Source organism: Nilaparvata lugens, chromosome 4 (assembly GCF_014356525.2).
Source record: "Nilaparvata lugens isolate BPH chromosome 4, ASM1435652v1, whole genome shotgun sequence".
NCBI classification, from domain to species: Eukaryota; Metazoa; Arthropoda; class Insecta; order Hemiptera; family Delphacidae; genus Nilaparvata; species Nilaparvata lugens.
In genome coordinates, this window is record NC_052507.1 from 64,477,159 (window position 1) to 64,497,220 (window position 20,062).

Below are 20,062 nucleotides of genomic sequence, written 5' to 3' on the forward strand. Positions count from 1 at the left end.
TCTTATAGCCTTTTTCTGTAGTAAGAACACTCTTTGCACATCTGGGGCACAACCCCACAAGACCAATCCGTACATAAAGACACTCTGAAAAAAAGCGAAATAGCACATTCTTAAATAGTGTGCGGGTAAACAATCCCTGAGCCTTCGAAGAAGGTATATAACCCTACTAAGTTTGGAGCAGACACTTTCTATATGAGGTATCCATGTGAGTTTATAATCTAGTGTAATGCCAAGAAGCTTAGCACTTTTTGCACTCTCACTGATCCGTCTCAAACCAAGCACTAGCTTCTGGGTCTTGGTTGTATTCAAAAATAGACGGTTTGCCCAAAACCAGGCTTCTGCCTTGCTCTGACATCTGTACATCTTTTGTTCAAGAGCACTGAGATTCACATCGACATCCACATCGTTTAATAATAATATTATCAATTCATTAGCCTCTGAGTAATTGCAACATCTCAGTAGCCTAATTTCCATCAATTCAATAATAAAGTGAAATTCATAAATTATTTCAATAATACATTCATCAAAGGATAGCAAGAAATCCATAGATTGACTGATAATTAAAACTATATTAAACAAACCCAGGTTCTATCCAACGGATATGGGTTTTAGTGATTTTGAGGTCATAACTATACGTCAATTATACATAAAAACCGTAATTGAATACTTAATAAAATATAGATCCGATTTTCCTCTCACATTGAACTCTACACTTAATTATTATAATCTAAGGGCAACTGCTAACAAATATGTAACCTATAACACTAATATTGAATGTATAAGGAGGCAGTTAATTTACATAGGTACTAAAATAATAAACCTCATTCCAAATCACTTTCACAATAAGATCAGCGGAAAAATTAAACTGGATATAAAAAACTGGACATACAGTAATTTCTTCTTCCATTTAGATATAAATAAGACTCAAGATTTCTGCTCCAGCATTGTTTTTTCATTAGTTTTTTTTTCATTTTTCAGTGGACTCGCTTACCTTTATTTTGCGTACCTATTCCTCTGTTTTTCTTCCTTCCCCCATTTCTCCCTTCCTTTTTTCCTCATCACTTCTCTCTTCTCTTCTTTGCCTGCCTATTACATGGGAAACCATAGTTGGCTAGGTATCTTCCTCTCTTTTTTCTCTTCTCCAACACACCCAACCACAAAGCCCATGGTTTCTTTATATTTGTAGCATTTTATTGTATTTTATTTGTTTTGTAATTCTTTGTCAACACACAAAACAAGACAAAACAAAATGACAAAGAATTACAAAAATTACAAATAATTTCAATTTCAATTTCAATTTATCAAACACACAAAACAAGACAAAACAAAATGACAAAGAATTACAAAACAAATAAAATACAATAAAATGCTACAAATATAAAGAAACCATGGGCTTTGTGGTTGGGTGTGTTGGAGAAGAGAAAAAAGAGAGGAAGATACCTAGCCAACTATGGTTTCCCATGTAATAGGCAGGCAAAGAAGAGAAGAGAGAAGTGATGAGGAGAACTGTCAATTATTGACAGTTCTTCAAAGAGAAGATTCTACTTATAGTGAAGTCAACGTTATAGTGGCAGTATTTGATTAACATTGGTGTAGCTATCCTTGTCTATCAATAGACATTCCGCCGGTTATCACATGTCAATGTGACCGCGGCAAGTACCTATTTACACGGCGAATGTAAACGGCACGTTGAAGAGGAACGTTGCCGCATGTAACGTGTCAGCTGTCTATATTTTCCGAATTCCATTTCTATAAGCCACATTATTTGAAAATGGTTCTCATAAGTTGAAACATGTTATACACTAATAAAATATAGAAGAGAACTGCACTGAATGATATTTTCATTTTATTTCAACTCATGTCAGATTTCAGTTTTGATGAATTTGAAATGAACCAGCAAAAAATACTGTTTTCTTTTTTCTTCAAGTAATACCAGACAAAATATTTCTAAATAATTCAATGTTTTTAAGTTTTGAAAACTTTACAGTTTACAGTTTGGTGCAATATTTTTATTCTTTTTGGTTTTCAATCTAATTAAATTCTAAATTTTGGTGACAGTAATGAATATTATAATATCAAAATATATATACCTTTGTGATTATTTTCTAGGTAAAATTGAATTTTCTTTCAGTAAAAGGGATGATTTTTTTTATGACCACTCTATAATACAGCTGGTCTGTTACTCTGTCTATGACTTGGAGACTGTCTATCAAGTCTTTGGCATTTGGCTTGACAATCTAAAGAGAGAAAAATTTACTTGAAAGGTTATATTTCAAACCTTTTAAAAATTACCGCAAAATAAAGTTTAACTCAATTTCAATGATAACAATGAGTTGAATTCCAATGTCCCAAATTCAATACAACAGTCCTATAATGGTTATATTATATTATGTATCAGAAAAACTTGAGAAATAAGATGGAAAATATGGCCATATAGGCTACAATAGCTCATTACTTACAAAAATTAGGAACTTGAGAATAAAATGGAAGTATACAACTCAAACAATGTTTGTTTGATCAAGACTACTCTAATCTGTTAAACTTTTATCGAGTTTTTGGCTAATAGTTATGTGTGCCTATTCATACTAACCTACAATGAGCAGAAATATTGGAAATATAATATAAAGTTGGGTTGCAGCCAAAACCTAAATTAAGTCTCATGAAATTGATGTTGAAATGTGTTGGTGCTCATTATACTTGAACAAAATACTGTATATTACCGTATTTACCGTATTTTGTTCTGAAATGACGCTGCACAACAGTAACAGAGTTTGTTTTGGCTAATTCAAGAACACAATAAGCTTTCTCCACTTGAGTAGCGGCCATATTGCTAAACTAAACTGGCTGTTGAAACACGGAGCAGCCAACAATAGCCACCAACAGTTCTACCAACATAAACTTAAGAAATTCCCTACAAACCTATATCACCTACTATGTTGAAATACACCAGTTTAATTTTGTACAGGCTATTGAAGTTGTCTATTTCATTTGTAATCACCCGGTACTCTATACAGGGCTAATAATTACTATTGGAAAAATTTAAACATGATTATTTTAAACTAGTTATGGAAAGAACAAAATTACTACTATTGTATCATCTTCTAATCAGTGAAAGATTATTCTTGACTATAATGGGATGATGAACTGAAGTTGAAGCTCTTCAAATTTAAAACTGTAGGATATTGTTAAGCAATTGTAAATCTAACTTATAGGTGATTTTCAACTATTCTACTTATGCTACAATTTACAAATTCACAATAAATTTATATTCTACAATTTACAAATTCGGTTTGTTCATTCAGGCTTGTGACTGAGTTATCCTTTTCTAATTGTGGATTTCAATGGCCTCTACGTGAAACCATGGTTATGTTATAAAGTTTTTAATAGAATTTTTAGTGAAATTTGACAATATCTTTGTTTTCTTATTATGGAGAGATTTCACAACATTACCATCAATTCTACTAAAAGTAAAATATTGCTGCCACAAGGTTGATGTAAATGAATAAAATATTGCTGCCACAAGGTTGATGTAAATGAATAAAATATTGCTGCCACAAGGTTGATGTAAATGAATAAAATATTGCTGCCACAAGGTTGATGTAAATGAATAAAATATTGCTACCACAAGGTTGATGTAATGAATAAAATATTGCTACCACAAGGTGATGTAAATGAATAAAATATTGCTGCCACAAGGTTGATGTAAATGAATAAAATATTGCTGCCACAAGGTTGATGTAAATGAATAAAATATTGCTGCCACAAGGTTGATGTAAATGAATAAAATATTGCTACCACAAGGTTGATGTAAATAAATAAAATATTGCTACCACAAGGTTGATGTAAATGATAAAATATTGCTACCACAAGGTTGATGTAAATGAATAAAATATTGCTGCCACAAGTTGATGTAAATGAATAAAATATTGCTACCACAAGGTTGATGTAAATGAATAAAATATTGCTACCACAAGGTTGATGTAAATGAATAAAATATTGCTACCACAAGGTTGATGTAAATGAATAAAATATTGCTGCCACAAGGTGATGTAAATGAATAAAATATTGCTACCACAAGTTGATGTAAATGAATAAAATATTGCTGCCACAAGGTTGATGTAAATGAATAAAATATTGCTACCACAAGTTGATGTAAATGAATAAAATATGCTACCACAAGGTTGATGTAAATGAATAAAATATTGCTACCACAAGGTTGATGTAAATGAATAAAATATTGCTGCCACAAGGTTGATGTAAATGAATAAAATATTGCTACCACAAGGTTGATGTAAATGAATAAAATATTGCTACCACAAGGTTGATGTAAATGAATAAAATATTGCTACCACAAGGTGATGTAAATGAATAAAATATTGCTGCCACAAGGTTGATGTAAATGATAAAATATTGCTACCACAAGGTTGATGTAAATGAATAAAATATTGCTGCCACAAGGTTGATGTAAATGAATAAAATATTGCTACCACAAGGTTGATGTAAATAAATAAAATATTGCTGCCACAAGTTGATGTAAATGAATAAAATATGCTGCCACAAGGTTGATGTAAATGAATAAAATTTGCTACCACAAGTTGATGTAAATGAATAAAATATTGCTGCCACAAGGTTGATGTAATGAATAAAATATTGCTGCCACAAGGTTGATGTAAATGAATAAAATATTGCTACCACAAGGTTGATGTAATGAATAAAATATTGCTGCACAAGGTTGATGTAAATGAATAAATAAATGAATAAAATATTGCTACCACAATCACTGTTACCTCCAGTTTCTATTAAGCTCAGTGTGTTTTATTTCTCATACTTACTTTCCATTTATTGTATAAAATACTATAATCATAATACAATTATGACATTGGAGGAAAAACTAGGCTGAGCCTGTACTATTTCTCTCCAAAAATTTTGATAAAATGTTAATGTTGTCCAAAAGATAAGGTTATGTAATCTCACACTGCTTCGTCACTTGATTTTCGGTCCAGGAATGATGATTTAAAATTTTGAATTTTGAAGGTTGATTTTATACTCTAAATGAATCACAGAATGTATCACAATAAATTAAAAACTCAAGAAATATTGCACTTAATATTTATTCAATAATAGACAAAACACAAATCATTAACATGATTGGGGAAGGACCAACAGACACAGCCCAAAACTGTTTCTTCCCCGAGTTTTGACTGATATACTAAATCCAAAAAGTAGGATATGTTTCATTCACTTTTGAATTCGAGTCTAAAAACATTACTTGTCAATAAGCCCCTTAACGTGTCAGATTCTACATTCTTTGACTATCAGTTATAATAGAAGACTGACTATGAATGAGGAGAAAGAGGCAAAGTTTCTGGGCTTCACACTTGACACTTGCCTTAGTTGGTCCCAGCACATTGACATTGTTGCTAGCAAGCTGAATAAGGGAGTCTTCTTAATTAGAAAACTGAGGTCATATTATGTCAGTTTGGATGTTTTGAAGGTGATTTATTGCGCTCACATCAATTCTCATTTGTCATAAATGGCACCATACTTTGGGGTTCCAGAGCTTACAATGGTAGACTTTTTAGAATACAGAGAAAGGCTATCAGACTGATTTGTGGGCTTTCTAAGCGAGCACAGTGTGATGAGCATTTTAAATTTCTAGGAATATTGACTCTACCTCCAATATTTGTTCAACAAAGCCTTATTTATGTCAAGGAGAATTTGGAGCAGTTTGTGAAGCAGGGGGTAGTTCATAGCCATAACACTGGAAATAGGGGTAATTTGACTACTTATCGGTATACCTATTCTAGTACACAAAAACATTTCTATTTTTACCAATAAAATTGTTTAATTCACTTCCTGAAGATCTTAGAGATATGGAGAATGGAACTTTTAAAAATCATATGAAACGTTTCTTAGCAGTTAACCCTTTAAACAAGATTGAAGATTTTTATACATTAGCTAGGAATATTCGGTTATAAGTTGAAAATCAGGTTACATATTATCATTGGGTACTGATAGTGTAACTTACTGATGTAATATATTTGTATTTTGTATCATTTGACTCTTGTATTGTATCTGAAGACCTCAGATATTGCTGCAATAAAGATTCTATTCTATTCATTCCCTGTCTCCAAAACGCTTGGATCATTGAAATTGATTTATTCTCTTCTTCTTTTACAAAATAGATATTAAATGTGAAGGAGGCATAATGCCTGTATGGGCAAATGCCTGTGAGTGAGGAGCGAGTTCCAAATAGAATTGAACAAAAATGTTTTCCTGTATGGATTTTCTTGCTTTAAAATGATTTACCTTTAAACTGTATAAAACTGACCAGGCGCGGAAGAAGGCGTGACAATATCAAAGGCACACTCGTACAGTTCCCTCGGATGAAACCCGAGCACCCGTCTCTCCCTGTAGACGCGATCGATCGCATACCGCTTGAGTCGCGCGACAAACGCGTTCTGCGCCAAGTGTCGCGCAAACGCCTGTCGCAGGTCGTAGGGCGCGGCCAGCACGCCACCCCAGCGCGACATGAGTCGCACGACTCCAGTCGCCGCGTGTGATGCAGCCGGTGTCAACAGAGGCATGGGCAGGTGCACGGCGCCATGTTGTTTGAGCACAGTGCGCACATTCTCGGCGACCAACTCGATCTGTGCCGCGTGCGACGCGCCGCGAACACTCGGCGACATATCGAAGGTCACGTCTTGCGCCGGCGATAGTTCCTGAACAACAAACAAATAGATTTCATTTCTCACAAACACAATACAAAAAAAAATCAAGAGAAAACAATACATAAAAAAATTGGATAGTAAATAAATGAATATATATTTTATTTCTCACAAACAAAATACAAGACAAATCAAGAAAAACAATGCGATTCAATACAACAATTCAAGGAGAAAAACAAATAGCAAACGTTTTTGTCCGTCTACTATTTAGAAGTAGCTTTAGTTCAATTCAGTTCAGTTTCAGTTCTTCGCCACAGTCGATTGACCGGAGAATTGTCAAGTTTTATTATTAATCTCAATATCAATTTGATATAAATGAAAAAATATTTATTTATTTTTAATATAAATAATCTAATTGTCAAATCTTAATAGTTTATTTTCGCAAGTGCTGGAAAGTATGTTCCTCTGTGTATTCAGAACTGCATAATATGGCCTTACAATCTAGTATTTTTTAATTCTGAGAAAATAATTTTTTGCTCTCAATAGTTTTGAGATGTAGCGGGAGAAGGTTGAAGAATCGTGATCCTGTGCAAATTGGGTCCCACTTAAGCTTTATTTGTAAAAACTCAAATACTTTCCTATAAATTCTTTAAAATCTTAAATCTAGAGTACCTTAAAATGATATATTTTGCTTTTGTACAATCGTTAATACAGTATGGTATAGTCGTTGGGTGGGGCCTATGATAGCCACATTAGTGATTTATTCATAATTCAAAAGTGCATAATAAAAACAATATTAAACAAATCTAGGCTGTATCCAAGTGGATCTCTATATTTTTTGATTTCAAAGTTTTGACAGTAAGGCAACTTTATTTCAAGAGATATATTTCAAATATATAGTCAAAAATAATGATAAATTATGTAGGATTGATAAAACATTTTACAACTTGAGACCAGGCAGTTCGCTGAGGTATGTTGTTCAAGATTCTTAGTTAAGCATGCTAAGAAGACAGTTGATGTATATGAGCTCTAGATTTATTAATATAATTCCATTTGATATTCATCAAAGAGTAGATTTGAAGGGAATAGAGGATTGTTTTAAGGAAAAGTATTTCTTTTCCCTGGGACCTGAATGGTGGTAATAATAGCCTATATTTATATATATTTTTTATAAAGCAATCTTTATTTTATTTTTTTTAATTCCTGAGACCTGGATGGTAGTCATATTTTAGTTTTTCCTTTTGGAAATTTTTTTTCTCTCTCTCTCAAAATTCGTTATCACTCTTTTGTTTTTCAGTGAAGTATTTTTTTTCTTGTAATCAACTCGATTTTGTATTGTAAATTGTATTTTGTTTTCAGTTTTTATTTTAAATCGGACTTTTTGCGACTCCCACCAGCGTTCAAAGACTTTTCTTTTTGCTGGTGGTGCCTGAAAAAATTTTTAGTTTTTAGTTCTTGGTAGTCAATTTCATTTTATTTTCTGTAATAAGTGTAGATTTATTAACCTTGATTTGTTGCATTGTTAATTCTGGCAATAAAGAATTGAATTGAATTAAAAGTCTCATAGCATAGAATAAGGGCAAGACCACCTAGCCAGCCGGAGCGTGAGTGGTGAAAGATCCAAAGCTGTTGGCCAAAGTAGTTGGAATAAAACTAATTTCGGATTAGTAATCCGATGATTTAGTAATCACCTGACTGAAGCAAGCAGCGATGAGATGCTTGTATGCGCGGCTCTGTGGATTCGACAGTGTATGCCTGACCATCTCCTGCAGCTGGGCGTCCTCCAGTTGGGGTGGAGGTATCAGCGGAGACTGCAACAACTCCTGTGAACTCGGGCGTCTACATGCGTCGTGGTTCAACAGCCATCTGATCACAGATCAAATTAAATCAAATAAATATCCAAGGCAATACAGAATCAATATATTTAATGCACCTGACTACCAATAAATACATTTTCAAGACAATATTGAATGAAAAAGACTAAGAAATTGTCAAAAAAAACACAGATTTATTGATACTTAGAAAGACCGGTTTCGGTTATTACACCATTGTCAATCTCTCAGAGATTGAACCGGTCTTTCTGAGTATCAATAAATCTGTGGTTTTTTGACAATTTCTTAGTATTTTTCATTCAATATGAATAATTACCAAAATACCAACTTCTCAACTACACAAAAAAATCTGTGTGGCGCACTCACACAACTTCCCTTGCCGTTATGAAAATTGATCACCTGACGCTAGTGTGAACGCGCATCTCTAATCAAAGATCTGAGCCAGCTGGTGACAGGTCAATAACGCTGGATACACACGAGATCTGCTATCTCTTCATAGTGAATGATTTAATAGAATCAACAGTTGCCAACAGTTTGGTAATAATTTAATAATTACATTTTCTCAAATTTCAAGCTTATTTTCAATTTTAGGTGAAAATGTTACTGGACATTAATTGAAGAGATGTCCATGCTCAATCGTTTCCACTAGAATTTTTTTGTTTAAATTATATCTGAGACCTGAAATTTGGAAATCTAAAATCAAACTTTGCATAGATGGGGCGGAGCTCCTGAAATTTTTACAGATATGGGACTTGTGGCAGTTGATAGAGCTTATCGATGACTATATCAGGTATAACTTTAATCAAAATCGTTGGAGCCGTTTCCGAGAAAATCACGAAAAACCCTGTTTTTGACAACATTTTGCCATTTTAGCCGCCATCTTGAATTGCATTTGATCGAAATTGTTCGTGTCGGATACTTATAGTGTAAGGACCTTAAGTTCCAATTTCAAGTCATTCCGTGATTGGGAGATGAGATATCGTGTACACAGACGCACATACACTCATATACACACACCACACACACACACACACCACAACACACACACACACACACACACACACACATACATACAGACCAATACCCAAAAACCACTTTTTTGGACTCAGGGGACTTGAAACGTATAGAAATTAGAAATTGGGGTACCTTAATTTTTTTCGGAAAGCAATACTTTCCTTACCTATGGTAATAGGGCAAGGAAAGTAATAAATTTTCAAGACAATATTAAATGAAAAAGACTAAGACATTATCAAAAAACTGCAGATTTATTGATACTTAGAAAGACCGGTTATTATAATCTCTCAGAGATTGAACCGGTCTTTCTAAGTATCAATAAATCTGTGTTTTTTGACAATTTCTTAGTATTTTTCATTCAATATTAATAATTACCAAAATATCAACTTCTCAACTACACAAAAAAAAATACAAACAAGCAATTAAACATAAAAAGTACAAAATATCTAAAATACAATACAATAGGTCTATAAAAAATATGGAATTTAATTCTATTGGAAATTGCCGCATCGAATAGAAGTAGTCATGTTTAAAAATGATAAAACCTGTTATATATAGTGAGGTCCACGTTATAATGGCAGTGTTTGATTAGCAATGGTATTGCTATCCTTGTCTATCATTCAAAACAGTAGATAGCGCTAACTCTTTCTCACTTTTCTCTGTTGCCAGATCGTCTTTTAACAATGTAGAATTAATAATTAATTAACAAAATATTTCATCTTAGTTATAAAAATCCATCATAAAATAATTGAAAAATATAATTTCTTGCTTGATAAAATATAATTGATTATTTTAAACGAGAATGAACAATTAATATTACATCAATAAACCTGTATCAGCTACCGTCTATAGAAGGCATTGACAAGACAGAGGTTCGGCAACGTTGTTCTTCTATCTTTCTCCACTGCCATTATAACGTGGACCACACTATAGGAATTAATATTGTGGGATTTCTCCATAGTTGTAAAACACAGTTCAAACTTTGTCACATCCTTATTTATAAATTTGTTCATAGGAATGCCGTTTCGTGTTGAAACCAACACATCTTTAGCTGTCCCATACAGATTATAAAAAATATCCCATGATAAAGGTAGTTTTTTTCCAAATTTTAGGCAGTTTTTTGTTAATTCAAGCCGATTACTGTCGACTACTGTCTATTATTACTGGGTGAAAGTGTGAGAACGTCACAGTATGAGAGACTACCAGCCTCACATAGCTTCACGAAAAATAACTACTAGGACTATCGGCTTGAGTTAACAGTGGAATTTGGAACATAAACGCCCTATACCATGAGATATCTTCTTATGCTATTTTTTTCTCTATGGCTGTACTGTAAAAGACAAGTTTTATCTTATGCTAGTCGAGCCAAAATTAATAGACCATACTTGTATTAACATTTGACATTTTGCAAAATATTTTACATTATTATTCCATTAATATTATGATTGAGCACTGATATGTTCATGCATTTATTCATACTCCACTGCATTTTGTCATAGAGAAACAATAGCGTAAGTAGATATCCCATGGTATAGGGCGTTTATGTCGCAACTTTTACTGTTATCCCAAGCCGATTATAGTCGATTTTTACTGTTTTAGCCGGGTGAGAGTTTGTGAAAGGCACAATATGAGAGACTACCAGCGACACACAGCTTCACGGGAAAGAACTACGTGGACTATCGGCTTGAGATAACAGTAAAAGTTGCGACATAAACGCCCTGGGATAAATGCCATGGGATATCTTCTAATGCTATTGTTTCTCTATGATTTTGTCTACTTGATTGTGATTCTATGGCAAGTTGAGAGTACAGTTCAGTACAAGAGTGCAGCTGAAGATGTGTTCATTTCAACACGAAACTGCAGTCATGTGAACAAATCTAGTATATGTGGATGTGACAACAATGAAACGGTATTATTTCAATCATGTTTAAGAAGCCTCGACGCTTCTCCTGTAGACCATTATTCTTAAGACATACTCACAGTCCCAAGTCTTTAGAGCAATCATAGCTGTTTACCCTGTTGTCAAAATTTGCAGTAGCAGAAGTCTTCGGGGTGATTTACAGCATTTAATTTGGATTTTAATTTTATAATAATTATCAATCAAGAGTTGGTATAATGGTGAAGGCTGAATCACATTAGTTGATTTGATAAGAACACTATTAAAATAATGAGAACAATAAAAGCCGTACCTGACTACATGAGCTTGCTCAGGCTTTTTATCTTCCAAGAAATCTGACGGGAAAATACAGTCCGGCTGTCTCAGATCAGTGAGTATTTTCAATCTCTCCATAGCTGTGCTAACTGGATGATAGCACATCTCGAAGAAAATCACTCCAAGACTGTAGATATCCACTTTCTGTGAAAAATACAATACTATATTAAGCTTAAATTGATTATAATTGATCATTATTTCAATGATGTACTTATTGTGAGTATAGCTAAATGAACAAACCTAGGTTTCGCTGGCTTCGACAGATAGAAAACAAATTATTTTTAATTTAAGAGTTTATGTGTTATTGGAATCTTATGTATTTCTTGCTTGTCTATTATTTTTATGATTCATAATCTACATTTTATTGTTTTAAATTTGACAAAATAAATTTGAATTTGAATAAAGAAATAATTGCAACTGGAATAATCGGGTCTAAACTGTAAGGCTAGGCGCACACCAGTTAGTCAAGACAAGACAAGACAAGACATGGTCAGACATGATTAGTCACAATACTTCACATAGCTGCTTATAACGAAACTCACACTGGAACGAGCATGTTGATAAGGTGGCTAATAAAATGAGCAAAGGCATTTTTGTATTAAGATATATTGCAAGACTTGTAAACAGTAGTATAGCTAAAAGTGTTTACTTCTCGCTTATTAATACTCATCTGGTGTATTGTGTATAAAAGTATAAACAAGTATAAAAACCATTCAGAGATTATTTGTTCGCAAAAGCGTGCAGTAAGATTTTTAGCAAATTTAGAAAATAATCATCCATGCAGAAGCACTTTTAGAGATCTTAGGCTGCTCACTCTACCATCCATTTATATCTATCGCGTCCTACTTTTCACAGCAGATAGAATTGGTACCTTAAAACAGAATTCAGATGTTCATAAATATTTTACACGTGGTAGTAGAAATCCATTCATTGAACATCATAGGTTAAATTTTCAGATAAGAGTCCGATTGTTTATGGCTTCCAACTTTTCAGCAAGCTGCCTAAAAATTTGTCTAAGCCAAGTAGGCTAATTTTAAGAGAGATTTGTATGCATTCTGGTTGACAAGGCATATTATAGTGTTGAAGAGTTTTTAATGATAGGGAGTTTAATTTGTTCAACTGTAAAATTGCACTTATTTTTTGTATGTAAAGTGTAGAAAATGTTATAATTTATGCGAAGTGCAATATTTTGTAAGCTTCTTTTATCTATTTATTATTTCATGTATTTTTCAATACCTGTTGATATGGCCAGTTGTAAAGTGTTTTGGCTTGATAAAATTGAATTTGAATTTGATTAGTCATTGCAATTAGACATGTCTTCATAAGCAACAATGTGAGAATTGTGACTAACGTGTCTGATTATGTCTGTCTTGACTAACTGGTGTGCGCCTAGCCTAAGTTGGGGCCTACTATTACAATCCATGACTAACTTACACTTTGAGAATTGGAGTGAGTAAATTAATAATCTACTCAATGGAGTTAAAATTGTTTAGCTTAAATAATTAAACCAGTTTTCGATAACAAATATCGTTAAGAATTACTAAAATCAAAATTCTAATGCTATTATTTATTTATTTATACATTGATAGATACAATATCATTCTCAATCACGGATGATTGGGAAAGGTTCAACAGGCTTAAAGCCCAAAACTGTTCCTTTCCCAAATTTAGATAGAAATTGTCCAAAAATAGGTTATGTTTAAAACTTCATGATTTTTGCACAATTTTGAGTCCTATTATCAATATTATTCAATTATCGCTAGCTCATGTTATAACGCAATTTGGCACTATTCTAATAAAAACTTGAAGTGTTTTCCTCTAAAACAACACCAAAATCAACTCTCAACCTTGTTTCATTACATTTTTATGAATGATGTAAAGTGACTTTTGAAACACTCTGTATAACCATGAATTACTTATTTATTTAATCATTCAGAACTACACAACTTACAGAAAAGTACCACAGGCTTGTACGCCCAAAACGGTTCCAATTCTAATTTTTACAACAGTCCAAATGTAGCTAGGTTATGTGCCACTTGAGACCGGGGACACACGAACGGTTTTTTTGCCGGGCGAAGTGCAAAATACACAGGAAGGCATGGAGAAGGACACACTTCAGCTGGCCGGCGAAAAACCGGACCCGGCGAGAAAATCAGCCGGCTATTCTCTACTTCACCGGCCGGCTTTTTCGCCGGTTCTACGGCTGTTTCACCGTCCGGCAGGTAGGAGGGCATTGTACATATGGAGATGAACACACGGTTCGGCAACCAGCCGGCCGGCCCTGCCCCTACATCTACCGCTTGTAGTTAAATTACATTAGCCTCTCTCATTTATTTATTGTACGATCTCAAAAAATTGGGTGTTACAATAATTATCATATGTTTATGTATGTTATGTTCATTATACAGAGTGTTTACGAACTCACTACCAGCATTCTTTAAACATGCTTTAATTGCACACTCAATTAACAATTCAAAACACACAAAAATCATTTTTTCCTCCACCTACTGTCTAAAGTACTTACTTTACTCCCTGAAACCTAATACTAAAGTGTCACTTTTTCGCTCTCGGTAGTAAAAAACAGAAAAACCCCTAGGGAGTAAAAGTGACTCCATTTAAATAACATGGGGAGCATCTCTATTTTGAAACTTACATTGTAATAGGTTAGAAGGTCTAAGCTCAGATGAGAAAGCATAATAGAGGTGTCTGTCATTGAGTCAACTGAATTCAATACCACAACCAGAAATTTGATTAACACATGAAATATAGTTTGTATGATAACTATTATATTCTTAATATCAGTAGACGATAAAAATTTATACAATTTTTAAAATATTTTATTCTATTCAAAATACCAGCCAACAAATATTTTTGATCTGCAATTCAAATCTGAACCGCGTGATCTGGAGTCAGCCATTTTGGTAGCTGCTCAGCTGATATAATTGTTACAACTTTTGCCGATAGATAGCGCAATCGGCAGTGCCAATCAGACGACCGGTTTTCAGGTTTTTGATTTAGGTTATGTTTTTAGGAATCATTGTCACCAATACGTAAGTTATTAGAATGATTTTATTTGCAGTTTCTATAAAAAAATGTAGATGGAGGAAAAATGTTGTGTACATCACGAGCGAAAAATACTTTTTCTCCCTCAGGAAAATTGCTGCCCTCGGCTTCGCCTCGGGCTTCAAACTTTTTCCCACAGGGAGAAAAAGTCGTACTTTTCACTCTAGATATACAAATAACTATTAAATTCAATTAAATCAATCACAATTGATTGGAAAATAATTATGGGAGTATGCAAGTTCTCATACCTGATCATAGGACGCCTTGACTCCAAACGTGTTGAGTTCGGGAGCCACATAAAGCGCAGTGCCCACTTGTCCCGTGTGTGACGTCAGAGCTGTGCCCATCTGCGCATGCGCTGAAGAACTTACGGCCGGCGATTTTGTAGCAAGGCCCACCAGGAGGCCACCTTGCTCGCCACCTGGCTTCAAGGCACTGTAGAGAACAAAATTTACCATTGTGAGGTCCTTTTCATCAATTCAAGATGTGACTTTTAAAACTTTTTTTTGGACTGATCCTTTCCTCAATGTATAATAACAATAATACATTTTATTTCCATTAATATACAAATAAGCAATCTAATCAATAAAATGTACATAGTCTAATATTCAAAAATCTGGTGTGGTACACTCACACAACTTTCCTTGCTCATATTTGAAACTACGATCAGACTTTTGTATGTGTTCTATATAATTGTTTCAGAGTACTTTTTCCTTTGTGTAAATTGTGAAATCGATGATTTTTTTAGTCGTCATTTTTTAAAGTCGTCAAAACAGCTGTTCTACTGATGAAATATCTCGACTATGTGTTCTTTTATGAACTGCTCTACCTACCTACCTCATGCACGAGAAGGAGGTTACAAAGTCCATTTCTCCAGGATGGGGTGGACCCCCCATTAGTTTCCCAGGGAGGAGACTCGTGCCAGTTAATAGAGCTGATAAATAACTATACAGAGTATGAATTTGAGAAAATCGTGAAAAACATGTTTTTTTTTAGTAATTATCCGCCATTTTTCTCAAGTATATTACGGAGCTCCTGCAATTTTCTCAAAAATGGGACTCATGTCAGTTGATAGGGCTTATAAATAGCTATCCATGGTATGAATTTAAAGAAAATCGTTAGAGCCGTTTTCGAGAAACCCGTGAATAACATGGTTTTTTAGTGATTATCCGCCATTTTTCAAAAGAATATTACGGAGCTCCAGCAATTTTCCCAGAAATGAGACTCATGTCAGTTGATAGGGCTTATAAATAGCTATCCATGGTATAAATTTGAAGAAACTCGATAGAGCCGTTTTCGAGAAAACCGTGAAAACATGGTTTTTTAGTAATTATCCGCCATTTTTTCCGCCATTTTGAATTCAATTTTATTGAATTTCTTATTGTCAGATCCTCATGGTATAAGGACCTAAGTTTAAAATTTCAAGTCAATTGTTGATTAGGAATGGAGTTATCGTGTTCACAGACATACACACATACACACACACACACACACACACACACCAACACCAAAAAATCATGTTTTTGGACTCAGGGGACATTGAAACGTATAGAAAACTTGAAATTAGGGTACCTTAATTTTTTTTGGAAAGCATACTTTCCTTGGTAGTAGGGCAAGGAAAGTAAAAATACAATATATGATTTTACTACAAATATAAATAAATTGCATTTTTTCGGAAATTAACCTCCTTAGGGTAGAGTTGTCTTGCGTCCATCACACTAACTATGGGAAACCCATGTTCTAGAGCAGGTGTGGTAGTAATACATTAATTTAGAGTGGGGTGCAAATACATTTGGTGAGACAGCTCACATATTGTTCGAAATTATTTTTTCTATATTATGTCTTCCAGTTGTTGTTATACAGTTTTTAACGGCGGATTTAAATTTTCTTGAGTTTTCTATTATCTTGATGTGTACAGGAAGTAAATTGTGGAGTTTTGGTGCTAGGTGGTTGAAGTGTCGTTGGTATGTTGTCTTCCTAGCCACGTTCTTGATAAGAAGGCTTCTATTTCTTGTGTTGTGACAATGGTTTCTGTTTTGAAAGCTTTCTGGGTTTTTGTGTAGTCTGCAAATAATTTCTAGGGAGTAGAGTTGTCTTGCGTTCATCACACCAGACTCATTGTAATCAATAAATAAATCAAACTGATTGTACTCATTGTAATAAATAAATATGATTAATAAAGCAGTTTCTATTGATAAATGTGAACATTCAACAAGTTTTTAAAGATTTTAAATGAAAATTTGAACGGTTCCTATACATTCAATATTATTGAACGAGGTCCATTTTTCAACACATCATAAGACAAGCGGTAGGGGGGCGACTCTCATAAGCCTGGTTTTCATTAGTAGAGTTAGTGGTAGGATTCCCTGGACAAGTACTAACTATCCTGTGAACTCTCCCAATGAAAACGTTCATGATAGAGTACTAGTTTTTAGTAGAGTAGAGTGGGATAGCACCGTCTCACAGAACGATCGGAAAGTCCAAGAGCAGACGCATGTTTGCGCACAGAACGATTTGGTGATCGCAGCATTGAAACTCTTACTGCCTCAATGTTCTCAGGTGACCTGATGGACCGAGGGACTTAAGTTCTTCGTCTTGTCGCACTTACTTGCAGTTTGTCCGACTGATTTCCGGTCCGGGACAGTATCCAAAGGGGTAAAATTAAAGCGATTTCGAAATGCGCGCTGGGTTGTGATCACAGAACATCCGCACGAAAAATAAGTCCCAACGGCAAATTGACGCTTCTCATTGTTTCAATCTTAGACCAGTTATAGATTAGACACGGCCCATTGTACATACTGAAAGTTGATGAAGCCAACATCTAACTGCCAAATCCGCCCACCTTGACGTCACAAAAGTTTGTTGTGTAGGTGTTTGTGGTGTTTAACTTACATTGTTGTTATTCAATGCATTGTTGTTAGCTTGGTTGTGACGTCAAGGTGGGCGGATTTGGCAGTTAGATGTTGGCTTCAGAGGCTAGGCTTCCCAGCGTGTCTATTCTATAAATGGTCTAAAGTTTCAATGCATAATGACGGATAAACATGTCGGGAAGAAGACTATGGACTAAGATCTGACCTTTCTAACGAGACCAAATTTGCTCTACTACGACATCAGCTGACTGAATAGCGTTCACTTTGAAGAAGGAAGTTTTGCTGCCGCACCCGGTATTTAATTGACCGAGCGAAGTGAGGTCTAAGATTCAAGTCGATGGTTTTGCATTTCTCTTTATGTTTTTATGTTCCGCATTTACAGCGAAACGCAGTAATAGATTTTCATGAAATTTTATAGGTATGTTCCTTTTTGAATTTCGCGTCGACGTATACATACGGTTTTTTGAAATTTTGCATTTTAAGGATAATACAAAAAGAAAAGGAGAATCCTTTGAACGCCAATATTACCGTAAAAATCAGACTTTAGAATTATTCATCATAAATCAGCTGTCTATTGGACTATAATAATGCCCGTTCAGAAACATCGAACATCTAGAAAATGTATCTTTCCATCAACGTTAGTAGACAGTTGACTATATTACTACCCGTTCAAAAACATCGAACATTTTGAAAATGTATCTTTCCATCAACGTTGTAGACAGTTGCAGCCAGACCGGATCACAGCGCTCACACTCACATTCCTGGACGAAAAGTCACTGTACGATAGTACAGAAAGCTCTATGTTTATTTAGGTTTTTTTTTAGCTATTTTAAATTGATTATTTTTTGAGAAAACATTACAACAGGTCAATGAGCGCGAGGTCTACTGTTCACAGAACTACTAGTAAATGTTTTAGAAACTGGGCTATAATGACTTACCTGTGGAGAATATTCGAAGTAGCTAAACCGAAATCACCGATTTTGACATGATCATCGCAGTCGATGAAAATATTGACCGGCTTCAAGTCACGGTGAATTATGCCCTGGCCATGAATGTGACTCAGGCCTTCAACTATTTCTCGCAAGAGGCGCCAGACTCGTGGTTCCTCCAAATAGAGGCCTTCATCGATGGCGTTCCTTAAACAAATCAATTTATAAATTAATTTATTACAGAAAACATATAAATTAAAATTACATACAATAGTTAGTTACAATAAAATATCTTATTATTCTTAAAGATACACAACTATTAATTAAAATAGTTGGAAACGACCAAACAGCACAGCCAAACTGTTCCTCCCCCGAATATTGATCCATATAAAAAAAGTAAAAAAGTAAATTCGTATGGCTTTTGTTGGTGGGGAGTCCCTTGCGGGAAGGTCCCACCGCCTGAATATATAATTTAAGCCGTCAATGGGCCTTACGACTGTCATACTTCAGCCGGGACCGACAGTTTAACGTGCCCATCCATATACTATACTATATAATATATTTATATTAATATTGATCCATATACTATAGTGAGGTACACGTTAAAATGGTAGTGTTTGATTAGCAATGGTATTGCCTTCAAATAAAAAGACTAAAAATTGTCAAAAACCACAGATTTATTGATAGTTAGAAAGACCGGTTTCGGTTGTTACACCATTGTCAATCTCTGATAAATATAGAGTTCTGATCAACGGAGTTTATCATAGATAGAAAGTTGATATTGTGGTAATTATTCATATTAAATAAAAAGACTAAGCAATTATTGTCAAAACCCACAGATTTATTGATAGTTGAGAGACCGGTTTCGGTTGTTACACCATTGTCAATCTCTGATAAACAGACAGCTCTGATCAACGGAGTTTATCATAGATAGAAAGTTGATAATGTGGTAATTATTCATATTAAATAAAAAGACTAAAAAAATTATCAAACCTACAAATTTATTGACAGTTAGAAAGACCGGTTTCGGTTGTTACACACATTGTCAATCTCTGATAAAAAGTGAGTTCTGATAAGCGGAGTTTATCAGAGATTGACAATGGTGTAACAACCGAACCGGTCTTCTAACTATCAATAATCTGTGGTTTTTGACAATTTCTTAGTCTTTTATTTAATATGAATAATTACCACAATATAAACTTCTCAACTACACAAAAAGTATTGCTATCCCTGTCTTTCATTCAACAAGCGGCAATCGAATTTTCATATCATAAACCTACTATGTTTCAAATTCGTGAAAATCGTTAGAGCCGTTTTCGAGATCCGCTGGACATAAATATCCATGAATAAATAAATACCAAAATAGAGACATAACCATATAAAAATGGTGTGGCGCACTCACACAACTTTCCTTGCCGTTATGAAAATTGATCACCTGACGCTAGTGTTCCCGCGCGCTCTCGTTCTACTATGC

General features: G+C 34.3%; 1 protein-coding gene across 1 annotated transcript in view; it reads right to left on the minus strand.

Annotated features, from left to right (window-relative positions):
- The window catches only part of LOC120350906 (eIF-2-alpha kinase GCN2-like), a gene marked incomplete at both ends in the record, with an annotated part of 35,166 nt that extends 16,371 nt beyond the window's left edge, over positions 1-18,795 (minus strand). Inside the window, 5 exon segments of the mRNA XM_039426188.1 lie at positions 6,332-6,722; positions 8,360-8,534; positions 11,704-11,870; positions 15,038-15,224; positions 18,598-18,795. Of these exon segments, the coding sequence (XP_039282122.1) occupies positions 6,332-6,722; positions 8,360-8,534; positions 11,704-11,870; positions 15,038-15,224; positions 18,598-18,795 (1,118 nt within the window).
- Positions 18,796-20,062: the final 1,267 nt, after the last annotated feature.